General features: G+C 48.0%; 2 protein-coding genes and 1 non-coding gene across 5 annotated transcripts; all 3 read right to left on the bottom strand.

Annotated features, from left to right (window-relative positions):
* Positions 1-2346: 2346 nt before the first annotated feature.
* Positions 2347-9784, bottom strand: LOC118081515 (uncharacterized). Of its 2 annotated transcripts, none has more exons than XM_088663741.1 (4): positions 9391-9784; positions 6996-7663; positions 5512-5635; positions 2347-4316 (listed from the first exon to the last, which is right to left on the bottom strand). In XM_088663741.1, exons 1-4 carry the CDS (start codon positions 9410-9412, stop codon positions 2593-2595), a joined length of 2538 nt encoding a protein of 845 aa, XP_088519867.1. In that variant the 5' UTR covers positions 9413-9784; the 3' UTR covers positions 2347-2592. The 2 variants fall into 2 exon arrangements, with proteins under 2 accessions (XP_088519867.1, XP_060126916.2); XM_060270933.2 differs by having other exon boundaries at positions 2347-4319; positions 9391-9783.
* Positions 9785-13817: 4033 nt separating this feature from the next.
* On the bottom strand, positions 13818-20785 carry LOC148687086 (zinc finger protein 202-like). Of its 2 annotated transcripts, none has more exons than XM_088663885.1 (4): positions 20520-20785; positions 18285-18994; positions 16541-16673; positions 13818-15518 (listed from the first exon to the last, which is right to left on the bottom strand). In XM_088663885.1, exons 1-4 carry the CDS (start codon positions 20725-20727, stop codon positions 14632-14634), a joined length of 1938 nt encoding a protein of 645 aa, XP_088520011.1. In that variant the 5' UTR covers positions 20728-20785; the 3' UTR covers positions 13818-14631. The 2 variants fall into 2 exon arrangements, with proteins under 2 accessions (XP_088520011.1, XP_088520012.1); XM_088663886.1 differs by having other exon boundaries at positions 18285-18989; positions 20520-20784.
* A 1461-nt stretch (positions 20786-22246) lies between these two features.
* Positions 22247-22358, bottom strand: LOC148687087 (U5 spliceosomal RNA). Its single transcript, XR_015948613.1, has one exon. It is a non-coding gene; the product is annotated as a U5 spliceosomal RNA (small nuclear RNA).
* Positions 22359-22424: the final 66 nt, after the last annotated feature.

A 22424-nucleotide genomic window follows, 5' to 3' on the forward strand; every position in this document is an offset into this window, starting at 1 on the left:
GAGACTCTTGGGCAACGGATTCCTGTGTTGCTGGGGATTTTACTAGATGACAATTGTGGTCCCTTCTAATTCTACAATTCCATAGAATTGTCAAGTTGGAAGGGACCCCGACGGTCATCTAGTCCAACCCCCTGCAATGCTGGAATCAACTAATGGGCTCTTACTGTTAGAACGTTCTTCCTGATGTTCGGCTGGAATCTCCCTTCTTATAACTTGAATCCAATGGTTCTGGTCCCACCCTCTGGAGCAGGAGAAAACAAGCTTGCTCCATCTTCCATGTGATAGCCCTTTGACTGAGTCCACTGCATGCGTGAAGAGCACATGCTCATCAGCCGAGATACTGTGGTGGCTTGTACCAGGCTGAAAGACATTCCCCTCTGTAACACTAAAGCTGACCAGATGATACTGGTCTAACAATAATCTCTCGGTTTTACTTATTGAGACATTATGAGGAAGGGGGGGAAAGAGGTGGGTGGGATGGGGAGTTGGCTGTGGTGGATTGTCAATGTTTCTGTTTTTCTTGATATATGTAGGGGTTCGGCGTCAGCGTCATTTGCGCAGGTTCTCTGTTGTTTGTTCGTGCTTCTCTGTTGGCGAGAGAGGTTGGGATTAGCCTTGGGGTGTGATTGCTCATTTGTGGTTGGCTGTGATGATCTTTAGTTTCTTGTGTGAGTGGGGAGGGAGGATGTTTTGATTAGGTTAGCCATAGGAAGGTGGGGATAAAAAAGAAAGCACCTGCCCTGCAGGCAGAAATTCAACACGGTGTGTGGTATAGTAGTAGTGTCAGACTACGACCTGGGAAACCAGGGTTCAAATCCCCACTTGGCCATGAAGCTCACACCCAACCTACCTCACAGGGTTGTTGTTGGGATTAACTAAGGAGTGGGAGAACCATTTAAGTCATTTTGAGCTTCTTGGAGAAAAAGGTGGGACAGCAACCCCCCCTGGAGCTTATGAAATCCAGTAACCATTTGCAAACCCAAGGTAGCCATCTGGAACAAGTCAGTGCATTTTAAAACCCATTCATTCTCTTTAGTACACTTCTCTTTTTTATTTTATTTTTTCTGGCAGCGGATATTAACCTTTTTTGGGTCACGGATCCCTTTGGGATTTGGATGAAAGTTGTGGACCCTGTCACCAGAAAAATGCACATTAAAACATTTTATGCACTTCTTTCTTTCTTTTCCCCCCTCTCGGTTTACAGACCATGTGAAGCCAATCTGTGGACTTCAGGTTAAGAACCCATGGTCTCCAGTCCTATTCCTGCTCAGCTTACCTGAAGAAGCGTCTTCACCCCCATCGTTCAGCCCAGACACTGAGGTCCAGCTCCGAGGGCCTTCTGGCGGTTCCCTCACTGCAAGAAGTGAGGTTACAGGGAACCAGGCAGAGGGCCTTTTCAGTAGTGGCGCCCACCCTGTGGAACACCCTCCCGTCAGATGTCAAGGAGATAAAAAGCTATCTGACTTTTAGAAGACATCTGAAGGCAACCCTGTTGAGGGATGTTTTTAATGGTTGAAGTTTAACTGTGGTTAGTGTTAGGGTTATAATTTGTGGGACGCCGCCCAGAGTGGCTGAGGCAACCTAGTCAGATGGGTAGCACATACAGTGGTACCTCGGTTTTTTGAATGTAATCCATTCCAGAAGACCATTTGAGCTCCGAAACATTTGAAAACCGAAAACTCAATACAGAAGCCTCTATACAGAAAACTCAACACGGAAGCAGTGTGGCATGTTTGACTTCCGAGGCGTGTTCGAAAACAGAAGCATTTACTTCCGGGTTTACGGCGTTCGAAAACTGAAGCGTTCAACAATGGAAGCATTCAAAAACGGAGGTACCACTGTAATAATAATATGTTGTTGTTAACCCATCAAACTTGATGGCCATGGTCATGAGTAGACCTTGTTGTTGTTGTTTAGTCGTTTAGTCGTGTCCGACTCTTCGTGACCCCATGGACCATAGCACGCCAGGCACTCCTGTCTTGCACTGCCTCCCGCAGTTTGGTCAAACTCATGTTCGTAGCTTCGAGAACACTGTCCAACCATCTTGTCCTCTGTCGTCCCCTTCTCCTAGTGCCCTCAGTCTTTCCCAACATCAGGGTCTTTTCCAAGGATTCTTCTCTTCTCATGAGGTGGCCAAAGTATTGGAGCCTCAGCTTCACGATCTGTCCTTCCAGGGAGCACTCAGGGCTGATTTCCTTGAGTAGACCTTAGTTGGAAACAAAACGAAACAACTTGTGCAGGATTATTTTAATCCAATACCTTTTGCACCATAAGAGAGCTAGCGCCCCCACCCCACCCCAAGCCTCACCATCAGAAAGGAGCATAAAACAAAACCACACACAGACATTTGGAATTAAAACATTTATTTATTTTTTATAAAAAAAGAAAGGAAAGAATGAAAAAAGGTCAGTCAATGTCTCTTCTAAACCCACCTCTCTATGTTCTACCCACATCATGTAGCTCTATCCCTAACGTTACCCAACCAGGCAAAAATATCTGCAAAATCAGAGATGGGGAACCTTTGGCCTCCCAGAGCTTCCTGGACTTGAGTGGCCACCATGTTCCCCCGTGCATCCTTGGGAGGCCTGCCTCTCACACGTTCTCTCCTGTGTGGATTCTCATGTGCGTCCGGAGGTTTGAACTCTGGCTGAAGTTTTTCCCGCAGCCTGAGCACTTGTAGGGCTTCTCCCCGGTGTGCATGCGCCGGTGCACCCTCAGGGCAGAGCGAGAGTCAAAACTCTTGTCACAATCGAGGCACTTGTGCGGCTTCCCCGCTGTGTGGGCCCTCTGATGCTTGAGGAGCTCGGGCTCCTCGTTGTAGCTCCTGCCGCAGTCGGCGCACTTGAAGGGCCTCTCGCTCCGGTGGGCCTTGCGGTGCCCTGTCAGCGCTGAGATGCTGTCGAAGCACAGACCGCACTCCTTGCACTTGAAGGGCTTCTCCCCCGTGTGGATCCTCTGGTGCTTGATGAGCTGAGACTCCTTGTCATAGCTCTCGCTGCATTCCGTGCACTCAAACGGCTTTTTCCTGGTGTGGTTCTTGGCGTGCATCTGGTAGTTGCTTTCCCAGCGGAAGCACTTCCCGCACTCCAAGCACTGGAAGGGCCTCTCTCCTGTGTGCGTCCGTTCGTGGAGGTCAAGCATGGACCTCTGGGTGAAGCTCTTCTTGCACTGCGAGCACTGGAAGGGCTTCTCGCCCGTGTGCGTGGCCTTGTGGCGGATCAGGTGCGAGGACCTGCCATACCGCTTGCCGCACTCGGAACAGGCGTACGGCCGGTCGCCGGCGTGGTTCTTCATGTGCATCTTGATGCTGCTCTCCCAGCGGAAGCTCTTGCCGCACTCGGCACATCGGTAGGGCTTCCCTCCCATGTGGATCCTCCCATGGACAAACAGCTGCGAGCTCTGGCGGAAGCTCTTCCCGCACTCAGGGCACGGGTAGGGCTTCTCCCCCGTGTGCGTCCTCTCGTGGATGAGGAGGTCGTAGCACCGGCTGAAGCTCTTCCCACAGTGCGAGCACTGGTGTGGCCTCTCCCCAGTGTGGATTCTCTTGTGAGTGATGAGGTGTGATCCTTGGCTGAAGCTCTTCCCGCACTCGGCGCATGTGTACGGCTTCTCCCCTGTGTGGCTCCTCTTGTGGGTGGTCAGGAGGCTCTTGTCGCCAAAGCATTTGTCACACTCAGAGCACTTGTAGCGCTTCTCCCCCGTGTGGGTCAGCTGGTGCCTCATCAGGTGGCCCCTCTTGACGAAGCACTTCCCGCAGTCGGCGCAGGTGAAGGGCCTCTCTCCCGTGTGGATTCTCTCGTGATCGGAAAGGATAGTGCTGGTGCTGAACATCTTCCCGCACGCCAAGCATTTGTACGGCTTCTGTCCTTCGTGGCTCCGGCTGTGCCTCACAAGGAGCGCTTTGTAGCCAAAGCCCTTGCCACAGTCCACACACTGGTAGGGCTTCTCTCCTGTGTGGATGGTCAGGTGGTTTGCCAGGACAGAGAGCCGGTCAAAGGTTTTCCCGCATTCAGAGCACACATGCACTTTTTTTTGCCTGCGGGCCAGCCGCCGCTTTGGGAGGTCAGAGCTCTGGCTGTGTCCTTCTCTGCGGTTGGGTCCCTCTGTTTCTCTCTCAAAGGACGTAGCTTCAGGAGAATTTCTGCCACCAAAAGGGTTTTCCCGAACCTGCTGGTTTCCAAATGTTTCTTGTGTGTTTGGTCCCTGAGAAATATTCCCGGTTGCTCCATCCAGTAATATCCCGTTGAGTTCACGTTGCTTGGGTCCTTTTGCCAGCTGAAATGTCTCCACCTCATCTTCCCTCACTTGCTGGTCACCTGCTGGAACAGAAAGAGGATCTTGGTTTCAGTCAAACATGGTCCATGGAAACGACAGTTGCTTCTACGGATTGTCTATTGTTCTTATGAATTGTGTCCAACGGTGTCATCACTCTGCTGGTGGAAAATATGTTTCTAGCTCACATTTCCCCCGCAAAGGCTCCCAAGGGCAGCAAACACCAAAGTGATAAAGCAGTACAATTAAATATGAGATAAAAACATATTTCAACCGTTTAAAATCAACGGCCTCTGCCTCCTCCCTCTCCTGTCTTGCTGTAGGAAATGGGAGGAAGTGGGAAAGGCCTGTTGGGAAGGGGAGCAGGAAACTACAGGGCTGCCAAGCTGTAGTCACTGCTGCCAGAGCCCCCTAAGTGTACCCCCCAAAAAATCATGGGGTCTAGTCTGTACCAGTAGTAGGCTACTTTGTGCCCTAGGCAAGGTTAACTACTCCCCCCCTCCCCCCCAAAGACTTGCTACTGTCAATTTTAAAAGCCAGATCTCTTGCAGAAAAAAATGAAAAGCACACAACTTGAAACTGTTAAATTTATTTTAAATTGCCAGAATAAGCGATGTAGCAATCTTTGATGAACTTTATCAAATAAGAAAGAAAACGCTTCGGCACGCAAATCATTTTGAATAATCTTGTAAATTGTGATGTTAAAATTTATGTAAAAGTTTCACACAGTTGGAAGTGTGTGCTTGTGTATCATGGAATTTCAAGCAGGGAGATCAGAAATGCAATATATATATATAAATACATGTTACAATGACATCAAAGGCCCTTAAATAAAACAAGTGTTGATGAGAACAGGAACGTCATGGCGTTTAACACTCCAGGTGTTAGTTAGCTTCCCACTGCTGGGATGTGTGTGCTATCCTCAAGGGTGCTTTGGTTTTCATTTCCACAAGTCTGTGATCTCTGTTGTATACGAACTGCGGACAGAGGTTTTTTTTAGTCTTTTTGCAGAAACCGTCAGCATCCACCATCAAGAGGCTAATAGCCATTGATAGCCGTATCATCCCTGAATTTGCCTAATCACCTTTTTAAAGCTGATGAGCATCCCTACAAGATGTTATGATTCCTGTAGTTTAGCATGGGGCAAGGCCTCGGATGTTGGTCCGGGTGACAGGAAGCAGACAGGGACAGGTACTGCGGAACCCAGGTCCCAGCTGCCATCCCAGCAAGAAGGCTCACCCAGCAAGCAGGCTGCTCCTGTCTCTTCTTGCTTGGCCTCCCCTTGGAGGATCTGGTGAGGGTCTGATGGGCTCTGCTCCGATAAGGGAAAATCAACAGGGTCCTCCTTCAATGGTCCTGGGGGCTGAAAAAGAAGCGGGCAGGTTAGGGAGTTTTGCAGGGATGCTGTGGGGAATCCCCAGTCAATGCTACAGATATAATACGGTAAATGTCTAGAGTTCAAAGGTCTTCAAGTCTGGCTACCGAGAAGACGCAGGAAGTTAGCTGCTCTGCTGCATCATTCTGTGTGAACTGGAACATTAAAGAATGTTGGAGCCTTGTCTCAATGGCCAGGTTGAGACATAATGTCAGATTTAAAGGGGGGGAGACAAAGGCAAGATAAACTTTCAACAAACTGCAAGCCATTTACTGAATATAGTAAATATTTGCAGTTAATTAAGACACACTGAAGTTTTAACACCGTTTTAAGATTGAAGTTTGACAAAATTTAATCCATTGCCGGAAAGTTGTGCTATAGATTAACATTTCCCCTCTTCTTCCCCAAATACATTTGTAGCACACCCCAAGAATCCTGGGAAAAGTAGTTTGTTAAGGGCCCTGGGAATTGCTGCTCTGTGAGGGGTAAACAACAGTTCTCTCTCTCACACACACACACACCGGTATACATTTATTTATAATAAAACACAGCAAAATCTAATAACAGATGCTTAATAAAATGAAATAGATGTGGAGTAAAGGGGATATATAGAGCCAAACATATAGGAACAGAATTCCATACCAAAATCACATGCAATGAATTAATATCACGAAGTTCCAAGTAACACAAACATTCTCCTGCCCTTTACTCCTCCAGTTCGTTATAAAAAGGCTCCACTTCTCAATGAATGTCTGTCTACAACTTCAACGCTAAAACTTCAATCTCAACAACTTCAACCCTAAAAGAAGCTCAAAAAGCTCAACAACTTCAATACTAAAAAAAGGTCAACAACTTTGGACACCACTGGAACTCTGCCCCCTCTGGTTCTCACCATATATGTAAGCTAACCATACATACTGTGCTCCAAATTTTAGTTATCCATTTTCTCATAGATGGTTTTTCCAGAGGGTAGACAAAATAATGCCTTCATTGAGAAATAGAGCCTTTTCATAATGTACTGCAATAATAAAGTGCAGAGGAATGTAAACGCCTTTGCGTTACTTGTAACTTAGTTCCCATGATTCTTGGGGCGAGTGCTAAATATGCATTAAAATGTATGGCGTGGATGTGATCTTGCTCGTTTGTACTAAGCCACAGTTTCTTTTAGCATTCGATGAGAACCAGGCCAATATATGTACCTGCTGAGGAAAAAACAGGATGGGGGACAAACCCACAACTCATTGGCTCTGGCTTTCATTGGGAAGTGGCGTCACCTACTGTCGGGCTCCCTCCCTTCTGCCCTACCAGTCCCAAAGGGGCACCAGCCACACCGCTTAAAACGCCTCACCTTTTGCTCCCACTCTTCAGAGAGGGGAGGGAAGCCTTCGGCCAGTGCCATTGCTTGAGACATATTCTCGGGGCTGCGTTCCTGCACCCAGCTCTGCATCGCCAGAGGCAGGATGGTCAGGAATTGCTCCAAGACCACCAGCTCCAGCATCTGCTCCTTGGTGTGTCCCTCGGGCCTCAGCCACTGGCGGCAAACCTCCAGGAGCTGCCGGCCATTTTCTCGGGGGGTCTCCGCTTCCCGGTAGCGGAACTGCCGGAAGTGCCGGCATCGTGCCTCCAAGTCTTCTTCATCTGGAATCTCTTCCTTCACTTTCCCGGAGGCTTCTGGGCTCATGTAGGCCTCGGGGAGGCCTCCCCCTGGATCTGGGGCCTGCTCTCCTCTAGGCCACTGGCCAGCATCAGCTGCCCTCTTGAAAGAAGGGTGGAAAACAGCAGCGTCGTTCCACAAGGAACTTTCCTCCATCAGGTGGGGGTTTCTCAGCCCAAAATTAGGAGACTGCATCATCTTCAAGAGTTCCTGCCACAGGGGTTCCCCCATCGCTCCTGGAGGCACCCCTGTCCAGAATTCCCGGACCGTTCTGATCTGGATATCGTGAGGGGCCGGCCCACCTGCCTCTGACTTCTCCCCAGGTTGCGCTGAGTCGTGCTCCTCCATCTTCGTTCCTTGTGCTGCAAACAAAATCAGCATTGAAAAGTGTGAAGTCATGTGTGATGGATGGCGGGAGCTACTCATTCAGGGAACTTAAGAAGAGAAGCTCCGCTGGGTTAGAACAAGGGCCCATCTCAGACAACATCCTGGTTCCGCCAGTGGCCCACGAGCTAATAGAAGGGCAACAGCCGCTGAAGCTCCCCAGTGGCTGGTATTCAGAGGCAGGCTGCCTCTAGAACAGAGTTTCCCAAACTTGGGTTTCCATCTGTTTTTGGACTATAATTCCCACCATCCCTGACCACTGATCCTGCTAGCTAGAGATGATGGGAGTTGTAGTCCAGTAAGAGCTGGAGACCCAAGTTTGGGAAACCCTGCTCTAGAACATAAGCAGAGTCCTGCTCAATTGTGCCAATGGCCCTTCTAGTACAGCATACTTTGTCACAGTGGCCGAGCAGATCCCTCAATGGGAGCCCCGCAAGCAAGACCCGAGTCATTCCACCTGTGGTTCCCAGCAACTGGTACCCAGGCATATTGCCTCTGGCAGCATAGGCAGAGCCTAGCCATCCCTTTTCATATTCATTCATTTATTCATTCATTCAGTTACAGGTAGGTAGCCGTGTTGGTCTGCTGTAGTAAAAACAAATTCCAATAAATTAAAACACTGTGTTTGTTCGATTTTTTTTTAAAAAAAACCTTCCAGTAGCACCTTAGAGACCAACTAAGTTTGTTATTGGTATGAGCTTTTGTGTGCATGCACACTTCTTCAGATACACTGAAACAGAAGTCACCACGCCCTTATATATAGTGAGAGGGTGGGGAGGAGTACTACTCAGAAGGGTGGTGGGAATGGGTGATTGGCTGATAGGTGTGGTAAACCTGTTGAACGACTGTTAATGACTGCAATTGGTCTTCCAGGAAAAAGCAAGGGGATTAGATGGCTAGAAATGGCTTTATCATGTAAAATGAAATAAGAATCCAATGTCTCTATTCAGACCAAGTCTCTCCATGGTTTTAAGTTTGGTAGTAAGTTGCAATTCAGCAACTTCTCTTTCCAGTCTATTTCTGAAATTATTTTGTAATAAGACAGCTACTTTGAGATCTTGTATAGAATGTCCTGGGAGATGGAAGTGTTCTCCTACTGGTTTCTCTGTCCCCTGATTCTGTTTCTGTCTTGGAATCACATGATAAAGCTATTTTTAGCCATCTCACCCCTTGCTTTTTCCTGTCTCTCTTCTCTTCCTGTAAGACCAATTGCACAGTCCTTAACAGTTGACTGGCAGCCTCTCTCCAGGGGTTTTAAACAGGGGTCTTTCCCCAGCCCTACCTGGGAATACCAGGGAGCTTTTGCATGCATAGAGGGAGACATTCAACTTCTTATGGGCTTGCACAGAATTCGAACCCAGGTTCAACCAGGAGTGAGAATCACACAAGCCTTCCCAGGGGTGCCAACCTGAATAAAATATTGGGGGAGAGGTGTGCAGGTAAGCCCCGACCGGCATAATCGATTGCACGCACAAAAAAGCCAAATAGTACCATGCCCCCCCCCCAAATATCCTCAGTGCCGGCAGCATTTTTCTTCTCCCTACTAAACAGGCTGAGATCTCTTACTGGGAATAAGCTGCCGGCCTGTGTCTCTGACCTGCTACAGGTGAGAATCTTTTATTTCGTAGGTGGGAGAAGCCTCTGCTTTCATCTTTCCAGCCAAGGATGCTTCGTCCCAGGCCAGCCCTCCTTGGTTTGCACTCACCTGATCCAGGAAGGCTTTGCATGGCGCTAGTCCTGCGAGTATGCGCGGCTTTCCCCCATCCACTCTTCTTTTCTTCTTCTTTATTCTTTTTGCAAAAATAAATGCAAAGAGATAAGGCGGATTTGATGGGCGGATTTGGAAATGCACCTCCTGGAAGGAGAGACCAGGCTGGGGAAAGCAGCCAACCTCCTCCCGGCTCCTCTTCTGCAAGCCGGCCGCGCCCGTCTAGAAATAAGAGCTCGGTGCGTTTAACCCCTTTCAACCCCACCTCTCAGCCCAGCGGCTCCTCCTCTTAAAATCGCCGCCCCCCAGAAGCACCGGCGGGGCGGGAGGATGCAGCGGTGGGGCATCGGATGACTCACTCGACCCGCGCCCACCTTCCCCGCCGTGTCTTAATTTTGCGCGGGAGAAGCTGCGCCGGTTGAATGCCTGCCTGCCTGCCCGCGATGCATAAAATGCAGGTTGGTTGCAGGGCAGGCACCGCTGCTAAGCTGAGAGCGGTGGCTTAACTTCTGAAAAGCGTCCTCAGGCTTTCTCAAGGGAGCTTTCGGCGCCCTTTGATTTCAGGGGAGGTGGGGGGGGGGACAGGACTGGATGCTGCTTTAAGGTTGAAACGCCCTCGCACGCACACACGTGAAAGGCCCTGCCCATAGAAAGATAGCAGCAGAGGTTGGACGGCCATCTATCACAGATGCTTTAGTTGAGATTGCTGTACATTATTGCAGGGGGTTGGACTAGATGACCGTGGGGTATCTTCCAGCTCTGCAGTTCTATGATATTTTAAGATAAGGCATTGCAGATAGAAAACTAGCATGTCAGGACAAACAAGGCTCCTGAATGACTGTGTACAGCAGGCATCCCCAAACTGCGACCCTCCAGATGTTTTGGCCTACAACTCCCATGATCCCTAGCTAACAGGACCAGTGGCCAGGGATGATGGGAATTGTAGTCCAAAACATCTGGATGGCCGAAGTTTGGGGGTGCCTGCTCTAAAGCAATCCTGGTCAGCCTTTGGTCCTCCAGATGTTCTGGGATATAACGTTAATGACCACTGACCATTGGGTATAACTAATTAACACTGACCATTGGCTATGGTGGCGGATACTGACAGAAGTTGAAGCCACCAGCATCCCGAGGGCCATAGGTTCCCCTCCCCTAAAGAAAACCCTGCAAACCCCCCACCCCTGTGAAGATGAGTTTAGAAAGTGTGAATGGAGGTGTGTGGTAGGAAGAGTGGCTAATAATTGTCTGACATGTAATAATAATAATAATTTATTTATACCCCGCCCATCTGGCTGGTTTTTCCCATCCACTCTGGGCGTATTCCAATAAAATATTTAAAATACAATGTAATCCAGACCTGTCTATGTTTGGGTTCAATAGAACTAGCTTCCAATTGTGAGACCACAGAACTGCAGCCCCAGGTTGCTATTTCTGTTATGCATGGCTTAATTCAGGCATCCCCAAACTTCAGCCCTCCAGATGTTTTGGACTACAATTCCCATCTTCCCCGGCTACTGGTCCTGTTAGCTAGGGATCATGGGAGTTGCAGGCCAAAACATATGGAGGGCTGCAGTTTGGGGATGCCTGGTGTACAGGGATTGTTTTGTGGTTAGGAGCAGTTCATACATACAGACACATGACTTACGGTAACCTGTTTTGGGGCACTCCTTTTATTCTTATTCCATCTTTCTTTATTACAGTTCTATCCCACTTTTCCTCCAAGGTGCTCAAGGTGGCCTTCATTATCCTCTCTCTTCCCATTTTATGCTCAGATCAACCCTGTGAGGTTGGCTGGGCTGAGAGAAGACAGTGACCAGCCCAAAGTCACCCTGTGAGCTTCATGGCTGAGTGGGGATTTGAAACCCAGTCAGTCCCAGGACCTAGTCCAGCCCTCTAAGGCTTTTTATTAATATATGGATGACGTTCAGAGCCGAAAACAGGCTTGAGAGGACTGGATGTTGGCCAATAAAATCATTAATTTGTATAGCTGGAAGGGACCCAAAGTGTCATCTAGTCCAACCCCCAAAAAGGACATGTTTCAAAAAGGACATGTGTAAAAACAAAACAAAATACAAATGTGTAGACTGAATTTAAAAGCCAAATTTAAAACAAAGGTGCAATACAAAATTCCTAAAATGCTCATCCAACAGCACCATAAGAAGGCCAATTTCTTTTTTTAAAAAAATAATAAGAATTCCTATTTGATTTTACAAGTGTAAAGTTATAACAATGCCAAACCTTTAGAGATTTCTCTGAATCTCCAGACTTCACACCACCCCCTTCAAGGGTCTTAATGTTAACATTTTCAGCTGCATATTATTTCGTAATCCATAGTTTGTATTTCTCCATATTGTCTATATTGTTACAAGTGTTATTAAAATCCTGCTAATGTTTTCATCTGCTTACAGTGGTCTCCTAAATAAATTATAATTTTTTCCCATTCTTTCTTGGAGTTCTTGTCTTCTGTTTAACCCTGTTTAGGGAAGTTTTTAATGACTGATGTTTTAATGTATTTTTAATCTTTTGTTGGAAGCCGCCCAGAATGGCTGGGAAAACCCAGCCAGATTTGGAGGGGGGTATAAAAATAATAAATTTATTACTACGACGACTACTACTACTACTGTTGTTTAGTCGTTTAGTCGTGTCCGACTCTTCGTGACCCCATGGACCATAGCACGCCAGGCACTCCTGTCTTGCACTGCCTCCCGCAATTTGGTCAAACTCATGTTCGTAGCTTCGAGAACACGCAACCATCTTGTCCTCTGTCGTCCCCTTCTCCTAGTGCCCACCATCTTTCCCAACACCAGGGTCTTTTCCAAGGATTCTTTTCTTCTCATTAAAAGGTTCTTTAATTTCTTGAAAGCCCAGAGAGCGAGCATCAGTGGCCAGCAGGGATGGAGGACGGTTGGATCCTAAGAGAAGCTCACGTAAAATTTCACAGGAGGAACCTTTCCTGTCCTTTAATTAGCCAGTCACAGACATTTGGCTGCAGGGGGGACAAATGTCTGGGGAAGTCTTGCCTTTCTTACAGGAAGGTGGCATGGGGGCCAACAGTAGGTGGAACCAGAATCAAGAGCAGGTAGAGGTGGAAACACACAGCCAACTATTCTGGTTTTGTTCCGATCCTCTCCTGTGCTGATTTCCATGAAAGTAAAATTGAGGCTGGAGGCAAGTAAAAAGGCAGGCCAGTCTGGGCTGGCTGAAAGCTATTTGATGCAGCAGTGCCCTATTGGCCCTAATGGGCTCGCCTCCATACTGCGTATAGGGAAAACTAAATGTCAGTGGGGAAAGACTGTAATTGAACCTCACTCATGCCATGTTTTGATTCTGCAAGGATTTTCTTCTCTTTTTGTGAGGATTACCATTCATGTGGGATAACCAACCTTCTATAACCAAGTCTAATTAATAGACAAAGTTATACCACAGAGTAAGCTGTCCTGCCAGGCTTAGCCTAGGTCACTCCCCCTCACCTTGGGAGGAAGGTAATCAAGCCTATTGTTGTACCCTCAAGTAACCTGAGAAACTCAGCATGTAAAGAGCTGGTTGCTCCAAGCTCAGGCCGCGTAACTCCAACAAGCCCCACTGAGTTCCTATACCAATAATTTAAGAACTTTCGCCACTGTAACAAAGCCATGTTTCCTGCCTGTGCAACCTTTTGTGAATGGTGTATGGAAAAGCACATGAACCTGTCCTTTGGAGAATTTGTAAGTAAACCATTTTTAACTTACCAAACGTGTGGTCTTTACTATACTAGGGAATGAGCATTGGAAGCTTGAAACCTTTAGTACAACCCATATTATTCCAAAACAATACATTTTATAAATGGAGGAGCATGATATCCTGAAATGCTACGAGCAACCCCCCATGGTCTGTCAAGGTGTGGTAGTGGTGGAAAGTCTGTGGATCCTATCAACCTTTTTCTAACACGAGGTATGGGTGTGTATAGCTGCTGTTGTACAAAGCCAGTCCTAGCCAAAACAAATAACTGGCTGTTAACTAAAAAGGCTGAGAAATGCCACTGAAGGTTTTGATCCAGTCTTGGTATAGCTGGTCAGTCTACCTGCAAGGAAGCTTATGGAGATGAGGGAAGTTGTAGCTCAGCAACATCAGGAGGGGCAAAGGTTTTCCTATCCCTTAAAAAAAAATCTTTATTTGCATATTTTAAAGGAATACAAAAAGAAAACACAAGGAGGTTATTATAATAATAATAACTCCCTGATGGAGTTGCTGATCATGTCCGAAGCTCAGTCTCACCTCTATCTCATAACTCAAATTTTAGGAGATTTCACTGTAGTGTGGAGGGTTGCAATTTGACATCCAGCTTGAGCTGATGAAAATTCAAACCTTTTTTTAAGAATCCCCCACATCCTCCTCCTAAGGAATTAAAAGATAGAATTTCACATTCCCAATGACAGTCTCCCTTATGGTTGATCTCCCAGGGTTTATTTTCTGATACTGAATACAGACAAAGGCAACAGCTGATGTTTATCTCAAACAGTATATTTATATAGTTCCTGCAAGTAGGTAAGACTTGTGCTCATTGACCAAGGTTTCATGGCATTTTCACAATCCGAACACACTTCCAGACCCACTCCTGTTGCATACTGCATTTGAAGCCTGCACAACACGTGACACACAGATTCCTCGCCCATCAGCTGAGTGAGCCCAGATGTTACATAGCCCATGTACGGTGGCCTGCTGGGGCCTGCAAAAACAAGGCTGCTTGTTAAGTGCCTGGCAGGCCACCCGTACATGGCTAGCGTGTTCTGCTTGATGTGGCAGATCTTGCTTCTTGAAAACGTATGGTGGGAATCGCCAATGTGGTGCCTTCCACATGTTGCTGGACCAGCAGCTCCCATCACCCTCGTCCACTGGCCATTTTGGTTAGGGCTGATGGGGAGCTGAAGTCCAACAACATTTTCAGTGCATTCCTGATGTATGATGTTATCAGGGCCAGCATATTTTCACTCTGCATTAAAAGCAATGGCAAATCATTCCCACTCAGTAATGCATCAGGCCCAACAAACCACACCTTTTCAGTGCATCTCCTTGGTTGCTCTCGCCCTTCCTCTATAGGCCAAACTCTTTAGCTAGGACCGGTTTCTACACACTGAGCTGCCACAGGGGATCAGCATCACAAAGGGTGCACTTCCTGCCGCTGTCGATTCCCAAATAAAGCTCCAACCATGCTCTTTGAAGGATTTCTCCATCCTGCTTCTGTCCCCACCCCCTTGCGCTCTAATCATTGGGATGGCTCCTTTCCGGCACATATCCCACCAACGTATTTAAGGGCTGAGGGGCTAGGGGGGCCTCCCCTCCCTTTGGTGCGATCACGCGGTTCCTCCCGCCCTGCGCCGACTTTTTCATGCACAGCAAAGTGCAGTTGCCCAGGACCACGTAACCCATCGCCGGGGCGTTTAAGTGGTTACCCTTCCGGCAGGTCTCCCGCTCGTGCTGGAGCAGCGATGCTCGGCGCCGGTAGCTCTTCCCACAGTCTTTGCAGCTGTATGGCCTTTCCCCAGTGTGGACCCGCTTGTGCTGGCTGAGGTTGGAGCTGGTACTGAAGCTTTTCCCGCAGTCTGTGCATTTGTGGGGTCGCTCCCCTGTGTGGATCTTCACGTGCCGGCGCAGCTGGGACTGGCAAGGCCACTTCTTCCCGCAGTAGGAGCACTCATACGATGGCGCCTTCTCCGGATGAGATATGTCGGGGCTCTGGGCAAAGCCTTTCCTGCACTCCGCCTTCTCGGGCATCTCATCGGGGATTCTCTCTTGGGAGGGCTTTTTGTTGAAGCGTAGAGCATCTTCCTCTCTGCACTCAAAGCCTTTCCTCAGGGTGCTTCCCAGAGGGTCTTCCTGAAGTTTCTTCACCCCCTGCCAACTTGCGGGCCCTTCAGACACCTGGAACAAAGCCCCCCTGCCCTTTTCCAAGGAGATCTCGCTAAGTTCCACTTCCTTGGGTATTTCTACATGAAGATTCTTCTCCTTAGTCTCAGTTCCAGATACAAACAGAGAATCCGGGGTAAATTCCCCTCGGGCTTTTTCTCTGGGCACCCAGCTTGCTTCAGCTTGCTCATGTCTCTCCAGCTGATAATTCTCCTCCTCATTCTCGCTAAGCTGCCCATCACCTAATAAAATAAAGAGAGAACAACAATGTGGGTCTAAGGAATAGTTCCCAATGTGGGCGGTGCTAGGGAGGGGTGCTAAGAGGCAAGTGGGTGGCAGGGCAGGCCCTAGAGGTCTCTATCGGACTTTGAAAAGCTGTGATTACTGGATCAAGTTCATCCATTTTGTTGAAGTAATTAAACTAAATAGTTTTAACTGGATTTTGAATAAATGCGCAATTGATTGTTACTGTTTAGAACCTTATTGTGTTACTGTCTTTTTTTGTGGCTTGTGCAAACCACTATTCTGAAGAATGCTTTTTATAGGGTAGGGGACACTGGAGTCATATGAGTTTATGGAATCAAGGGGGTGATGCCCTGAAACAGTTTTGGAACCACTGCTTTAAAGAATTTGATGTTTTTCCATTTAGAAAAAGCATGGAGCAGTGACAGGGGGTGGCATGAAAGAAGGCTAAAAAAAATAGGCAGGGGGTAGAAAAAGTCAGTATATCCATCTTCAATATTTTATCAGTTTATTTCATAAACTGTATATAACCACTTGATTGCGGGGGGGGGACCCTCATAGAGGATTACAAAAAGAATAAAACAACAAAACTATCAGGAAGAAGAGAGTTTAAAACAACAATTTAAAACCATCAAAAATAACTGAAATCAACAATGAGTTAAAAAACAGGTTAATATTCAATGTCAATGTTAAACATGTCTTCATAGGCTTGCCTCAACAATGTTTTTAGCTGGCACCAAAAGGAGTATACAGTGAAGGCACCTGCCTGACATCAACAGTCAGTGAGTTCCAAAGTGTACGTTAAAATATAGATTTCTTGTAAATGCAGCAAGTCAAATTGCCCACTACCATGACCCCTCCACCCACTGGAGAAGTATCATTGGCATGAGAAGATAGATGTTCATCCCCATCCCCCGAGGAATGCCCCCCCCCTAAGGGAATGCCTCTCTCTTCACCAGATCTGGTTCCAATATGAGCCCGTTAAATCAGCCCCAGGCTCTTCTCTTCCAGCAACACTTACTGAGCAAGTTCGTCTCCCCATCACTGTCCTGCTCAACCGCTATGGGGAGCTGCAACTCTTCAGTGTCCGATGGGTCCTGTTCTGCCTTGGGGGAATTAACAATCACCTGCTCGAAAGGCTCCAGCTCCTGAAACTGAACAGGGGATACCATTCAGAAAACAGCCCTGCTAGATCAGGCCAACTCCAACTCCCATCAGGCCCAGCTAGGCCTAAGGTGATGGGAGCAGTAGTGGAGCAGCACCTGCAAGAGTTGCCATCTCGAGGACCACAGGTTGGGAAAGGCTTATCTATATAGCAGGTAACTATCTCATATGTATCAATGAGTCATTGTGGTATAACGGTTAGTGTTGGACTAGGACCTACGAGACAAAAGTTCAAATCCCCACTCAGTCATGAAGCTCATTGGGTGAGCTTGGGCCAGTTGCTTACTCTCACCCTAACCTACCTCACAGGGTTGTTGTGAGGAGGAATATGTAAGCCACCTTGAGCTCCTGGGAGGCAAGATGGGATAATAATGTAATTATTATTAATAATAATAATAATTCAGCACAACAGGCAACTAAATGTCCCCTTTAAACAAAAGGGGTTTTAAAAACTTCACCTGCCTCCATTGTTTATCCCAGCAACCTGGTATTACAAAGATAGACTGCCTCTGCACACGAAGGACTCCTTTAACTCAGAGGTGAGGAATCCTCCCGAATGGATTCCAATTCCCATCAGCCCCAGCCAGCACATGCCAACCATCAGGGATGGTGATTTATTAAATTTCTATACTGCCCATCTGAAAATCAGATGGTTTATAATATAAAAAATATAAGAATGCATATCATAATAATAAACAAAAACAATCCCCCCCGCAGTTTAAAAGGCTATAAAGTAAAGGTAAAGGGACCCCTGACCATTAGGTCCAGTCGTGACCGACTCTGGGGTTGCGCGCTCCACTCGCATTATTGGCCGAGGGAGCTGGCGTATAGCTTCCAGTTCATGTGGCCAGCATGACAAAGCCGCTTCTGGCAAACCAGAGCAGCACACGGAAACGCCGTTTACCTTCCCGCTGTAGCGGTTCCTATTTATCTACTTGCATTTTGACGTGCTTTCGAACTGCTAGGTTGCCAGGAGCTGGGACCGAGTAACGGGAGCTCACCCCGTCACAGGGATTCGAACCGCTGACCTTCTGATCAGCAAGCCCTAGGCTCAGTGGTTTAACCCACAGCGCCACCTGGGTCCCTTTAAAAGGCTATAGATTGTTTAATTAGTCAAAGGCTGGGAAAAGAGGACTGGTTTTTGTCTGTATGTAATGGAGGTGCCACTGCGGGAGGCAGTGCAAGACAGGAGTGTCTGGCATGCTGTGGTCCATGGGGTCACGAAGAGTCGGACACGACTAAACGACTAAACAACAACAACAATGGAGGCGCCAGGCAAGCCTCCCTGTGGAGAGCATCCCACAAATGGGGAGCCACTGCAGAAAAGGCCTGTTCTTACGTTGTCACACTGCGGACCTCTTGCAGAGGAGACACACAAAGAAGGGCCTCAGATGATGATCGCAGGGCTCAGGTTGCTTCATATGGGGAGACGTGGTCCTTGAGGTATGATTCAGTTTCCACACCCCTGATATAACTATTCCCCACCACAATGGCACAGAGAGGCATGATGTGCAACCTGGTAGAGAGATTAATTGCATGCAAGAGTAGGGTGCATTTCCTGTCTAAGTCTTCAGGATTGAGTCCAAGCAGAATGCACTCACCGGTTCTTCCCTCCTCTCCTGCCTCAGCAGGAAATCCTCCGCCAGGGCCACCGCCTGGGCGCAAGTCTGCGGGCAGCCTTCCCTGACCCAGTTCTGCATTTCCTGGGGCAGGACAGCTAGGAACTGCTCCAGGGTCACCAGCTCCAGGATCTGCTCCTTGCTGTGCCTCTCCGGCTTCAGCCACTGGCGGCAAAGCCCCTGGAGCCGCCTGCACACCTCGCGGGGGCCCTCAGCCTCCCAGTAGCAGAACCGCCGGAAGCACTGGCACCGAGTCTCCAGGCCAATGGGCTCTTCCTCCTCCATAATCTCTTCTTTCACTCTTGCAGGGGGATCTGGGCTGCTTTCATAGGTCTTCTGGAGGGCTTCTCGAGGTAGGCTGGGGAGAATCGGGGTGGCACTCTCTCTTCTCGGCCAAGAGGAGGCCCGGAATTCCTTTGGGCCTTCCCCTGAGTGGAGCAGAGACAGCTGTGAGGGTCTCCATCCTAAGCAAGGGGCCTGCATGGTCTTCAGGAACTCCTGCCACTGGGCCTCCCAGCACGGCTGCAGCCCCTCCTCGGGTTCCTGCTTAATTGGCTTTGGAGCCATCCCAGCCAGAAGCTCTGTGCTGGTCCCCACCTGGGTGACATGAATGTCTGTTTCGCCCTCCTCTGGCTTGTCCCCCTTTTCAGATCCATCAGAGTCCTGCTTCTCTGTTTTTATTTCTTTCTGCCCTGCGAATTAACAATCAATGTCACAACAACAACAAATCTTTGACCTCATTTCACCACCTTCCTCCCAAAGGTGTTGAAAGTAATCTGTTGCTGAGGAAGGTTTATCAGCCCCTCATCAGGTACGGTAACTATTTAACTAGTCACAAGGACAGCAATCCAGCAATCATATGCCCTGTCTGGGGAGACCGTAAGAACACAAGACAAGCCTTCTGGATTGGGTCTATGGTCCTTCTAGTGCAGTATCCTGTTCTCACCTTGGCTAAGCAGATGCTTGTGGGAAGTCCGGGAGCAGGGCTCTGCCCGCCGCTCCCTGTGACTCCCAGCAGCTGGCAAACATTGCCTCTGACAGTGGAGTGATAACATAGCCCCCAGAGCTAGCAGCTATTGCTATTGCCTCTCTGTGGAGGTTGTAAAAGAGAAGCAGGTGCACTAAATGATCCGCCTCTTTCGACTGGGGCAGCCTCCACCCTGCAAGACGAGCCCTGATGGATCAGACCAAAAGACTGTGTAGTTCAGAATCCTTTTCACTCAGGTGCCAGACACATACATACAGGGTGCCTGCAAGCGAAGTATGATGGCAACAGGCCTCATGAAGAAATAAGAATGTGAAGTTCTGCTGGATCAGGCCACCTGGTTCAGGGCTCTTTTTATGTCCTTACTATTAGTCACTGCTTTTTTGTGGGAATGGGGAGGGCGAGTTCACCACAAAGTTTGTTTATTTATTTTTTTCTTTCAGGCCTAGTCGCAGTGCCACATGCGCACACACACCCCGGGCGGTGGGTGATTAATAAACTCAAGCTGACAGTGATCTGGATTAGAAATGACCACAGCTTTATTTATTACATATTTAGGTGGTATTTCTTTTGCTCAGGCATTCAGTGTATATCCATTTCAGCTCCTCCCAGACAAAAAAAACCCCAATTATTTAATTCTGAAAAGGTAAGGGAACTCAGTTCTTGCTAAACCACCCCACCCCACGTTGTTTATTCATAAACAACGTTTTCTGTTTGGGAAAGGCCATAGCTCAGTGGCAGAGCATCTGCTTTGCACACAGAAGGTTCCAGATTCTACCCCCCAAGTAATTCCAGGTAGGAAGGGGAGAGATCCCTGGAAGCTGCTGCCTGTCAGTGTGCAGACACAACTGAGCTAGCTGGACCAATAGTCTGACTCAGTGCACAGCAGCTTCCAATGTTCCTGCTGCTTGCAACCCCCCTTGGAAATGGATGGTTGCAACAAACATTGCACCCAGAGCCTCTCTTCCTTCCCCTCACCACCCCTAGCTTTGCTCCTGGTCCCAGTGAAATAACAACAACAACAACTTATTAACTTTGTATACCTCCCTATACCCCGCTGATGCCAGTGAAGGGGAGCGCCTTCTAAACTGGCGGGGGAAAGAGGCTTTAAAGTGCCTCTAGTTTGCAAAGCTCCCTCTCTGCAAGCATGGATTTTCTGCGGTCCACTCCCCACCCCCCCGCGCAAACATTCCGGTTCCTCTGAATTCTTTCCCCCCTTCCGTTAAACTCACCTTCCCTTTTCAGCCGTTGCATTGCACTCTTCGGGCGATCTGCAATCTGGCGATCTTGCACCTGTTTCCAGACTAGAAATAAAAATATATATGTGCAGAACTTAAAAGAGATGCAGCTGCAAGGAGAGGAAGCCGGAAGAGCGGTCCTCCGAGTTTTTGCATCTGTTGTGCCTTGCTGGGTCTCTCTAGGAAAGACATCTCTGTGCATTTAACCCCCCGCCCCTTTGGGCGATGCATAGGAGACACTAAAGCAAGAGAGGGGAACCCTTTTCAGCCAAAGGTTGCATTCGCTTGAGGGGAGTCGGGGCACATAGCAGCAGTGGGCGGGGCCAGAGGCGAAAGAGGGCGGAACAATGAATGCAAATTTCACCTTTTCTGCAGTAGGGCACCAGTATAAGATGGGGAGACACCTGGCTTGCCAGTAGCGGTCTTAGTGGACCACCAGCTTAACATGAATCAACAGTGTGATGCAGCAACAAAAGGAGCTAATGCTATTCTAGGCTGCAGTATCCAGATCAAGGGAAGTTATAAATACCATTCTATTCTGCCTTGGTCATAGCTGCCAAGTTTTCACTTTTCTCGCGAGGAAGCCTATTCAGCATAAGGGAAAATCCCTGTAAAAAAGGGATAACTTGGCAGCTATGGCCTTGGTCAGACCTGCTCCAAACGGTAGGACTCAAACCAATGGTTTCAAGTTACAAGAAAGGAGATTCCGACTAAACATCAGGAAGAACTTTCTGACAGGAAGAGCTGTTAGACAGTGGAACAGACTCTACTTCATTGGAGATTTTTAATATTTGCTTTAATTTGGATGAATTTCCCACCTTCTGATGAAGGGCTTATAAAATGTTCTAATTAATTGGGGTAATTAAAACTGAATGTGAGTGAAGCACAATGCTCGCAGCACCAAGTTCTCTGGAGGAAAGGCAGCATAATTAATAAACAGCTGTCAAGAAACAGAAATGCTTTATGTACTTTTCTTCTCAGGCTACTACTATAAAAGGAACAGGAATAAGTTTTGGGGGAAAGCTACAAGCTGGAATAACACCCTCCTCAAAACAAGCCCTGGAATAAATTCACATCTTCTTTTCTGTTTAAATGTTGATATATACAGCCAGAGGCTGGCTTGCTTGGAGTCCTGAAGAAAAGCTGTTTTCTAGGATTGCCTGTGGGCAGCAACCTTATTCACCTGTTGAATTTCTGTCTCTTATACAGAACTGCTGGTGGGGTGTGTGGGGCTGAGAGCTGTCAGCCCCAACATCAACCTGAGTAAAACTCTTTCCTCAACATGACTGGTTGCTTAATGGGAAATGATCATCGCAGACCAAGCACATGGGCCGCTTCCCAGGTGCAAGTCAAGTCGCCACCATCCTGAGTTTGCACCCTCTCCTCTACCACCAAGGCCAAAGGGAAGGCAAGCTGGTGAGGGGCCTGGCTTCTGGAATGCCCGGAGGCCCCGTTGCTACGGGCAACGCTTACAACAACAAAGCAATGGAACCCAAAGGGCAGCTTGGGAGAGCTGGATTACGAAGATACATATAATAAGCCAGAGGCAGGAGGCTGGAGATACTTAAATCATTTTTTGAAATCCCCTCTTCACCCTCCCCCAAACAAAAGGGATTGCACCCCTCAGGCCACACCCCTGTATTAACACTGGACAGGTCTTTTTGGCACCTTCATTATATGTTTTTCATTTACTCAGTTCTTCCTGGACTGTTTTTACTCCAAGTCCCACTGAAGCAGGACCTGAAAAAAATCAGTTAGAAACGTAAAAATGCTCCTCCCCGCAAAAATCTCTAGTAAAAGGTGATTTATACAAACTGAGGTGAAGCCAGGGCTGTTAATATCAGCAACAGATGCTACTGCTTGCAGTCTATTCTGTTTTTACACTTCATTTATTCTACT

Source organism: Zootoca vivipara, chromosome 2 (assembly GCF_965207765.1).
Source record: "Zootoca vivipara chromosome 2, rZooViv2.hap1.1, whole genome shotgun sequence".
Lineage (NCBI taxonomy): Eukaryota > Metazoa > Chordata > Lepidosauria > Squamata > Lacertidae > Zootoca > Zootoca vivipara.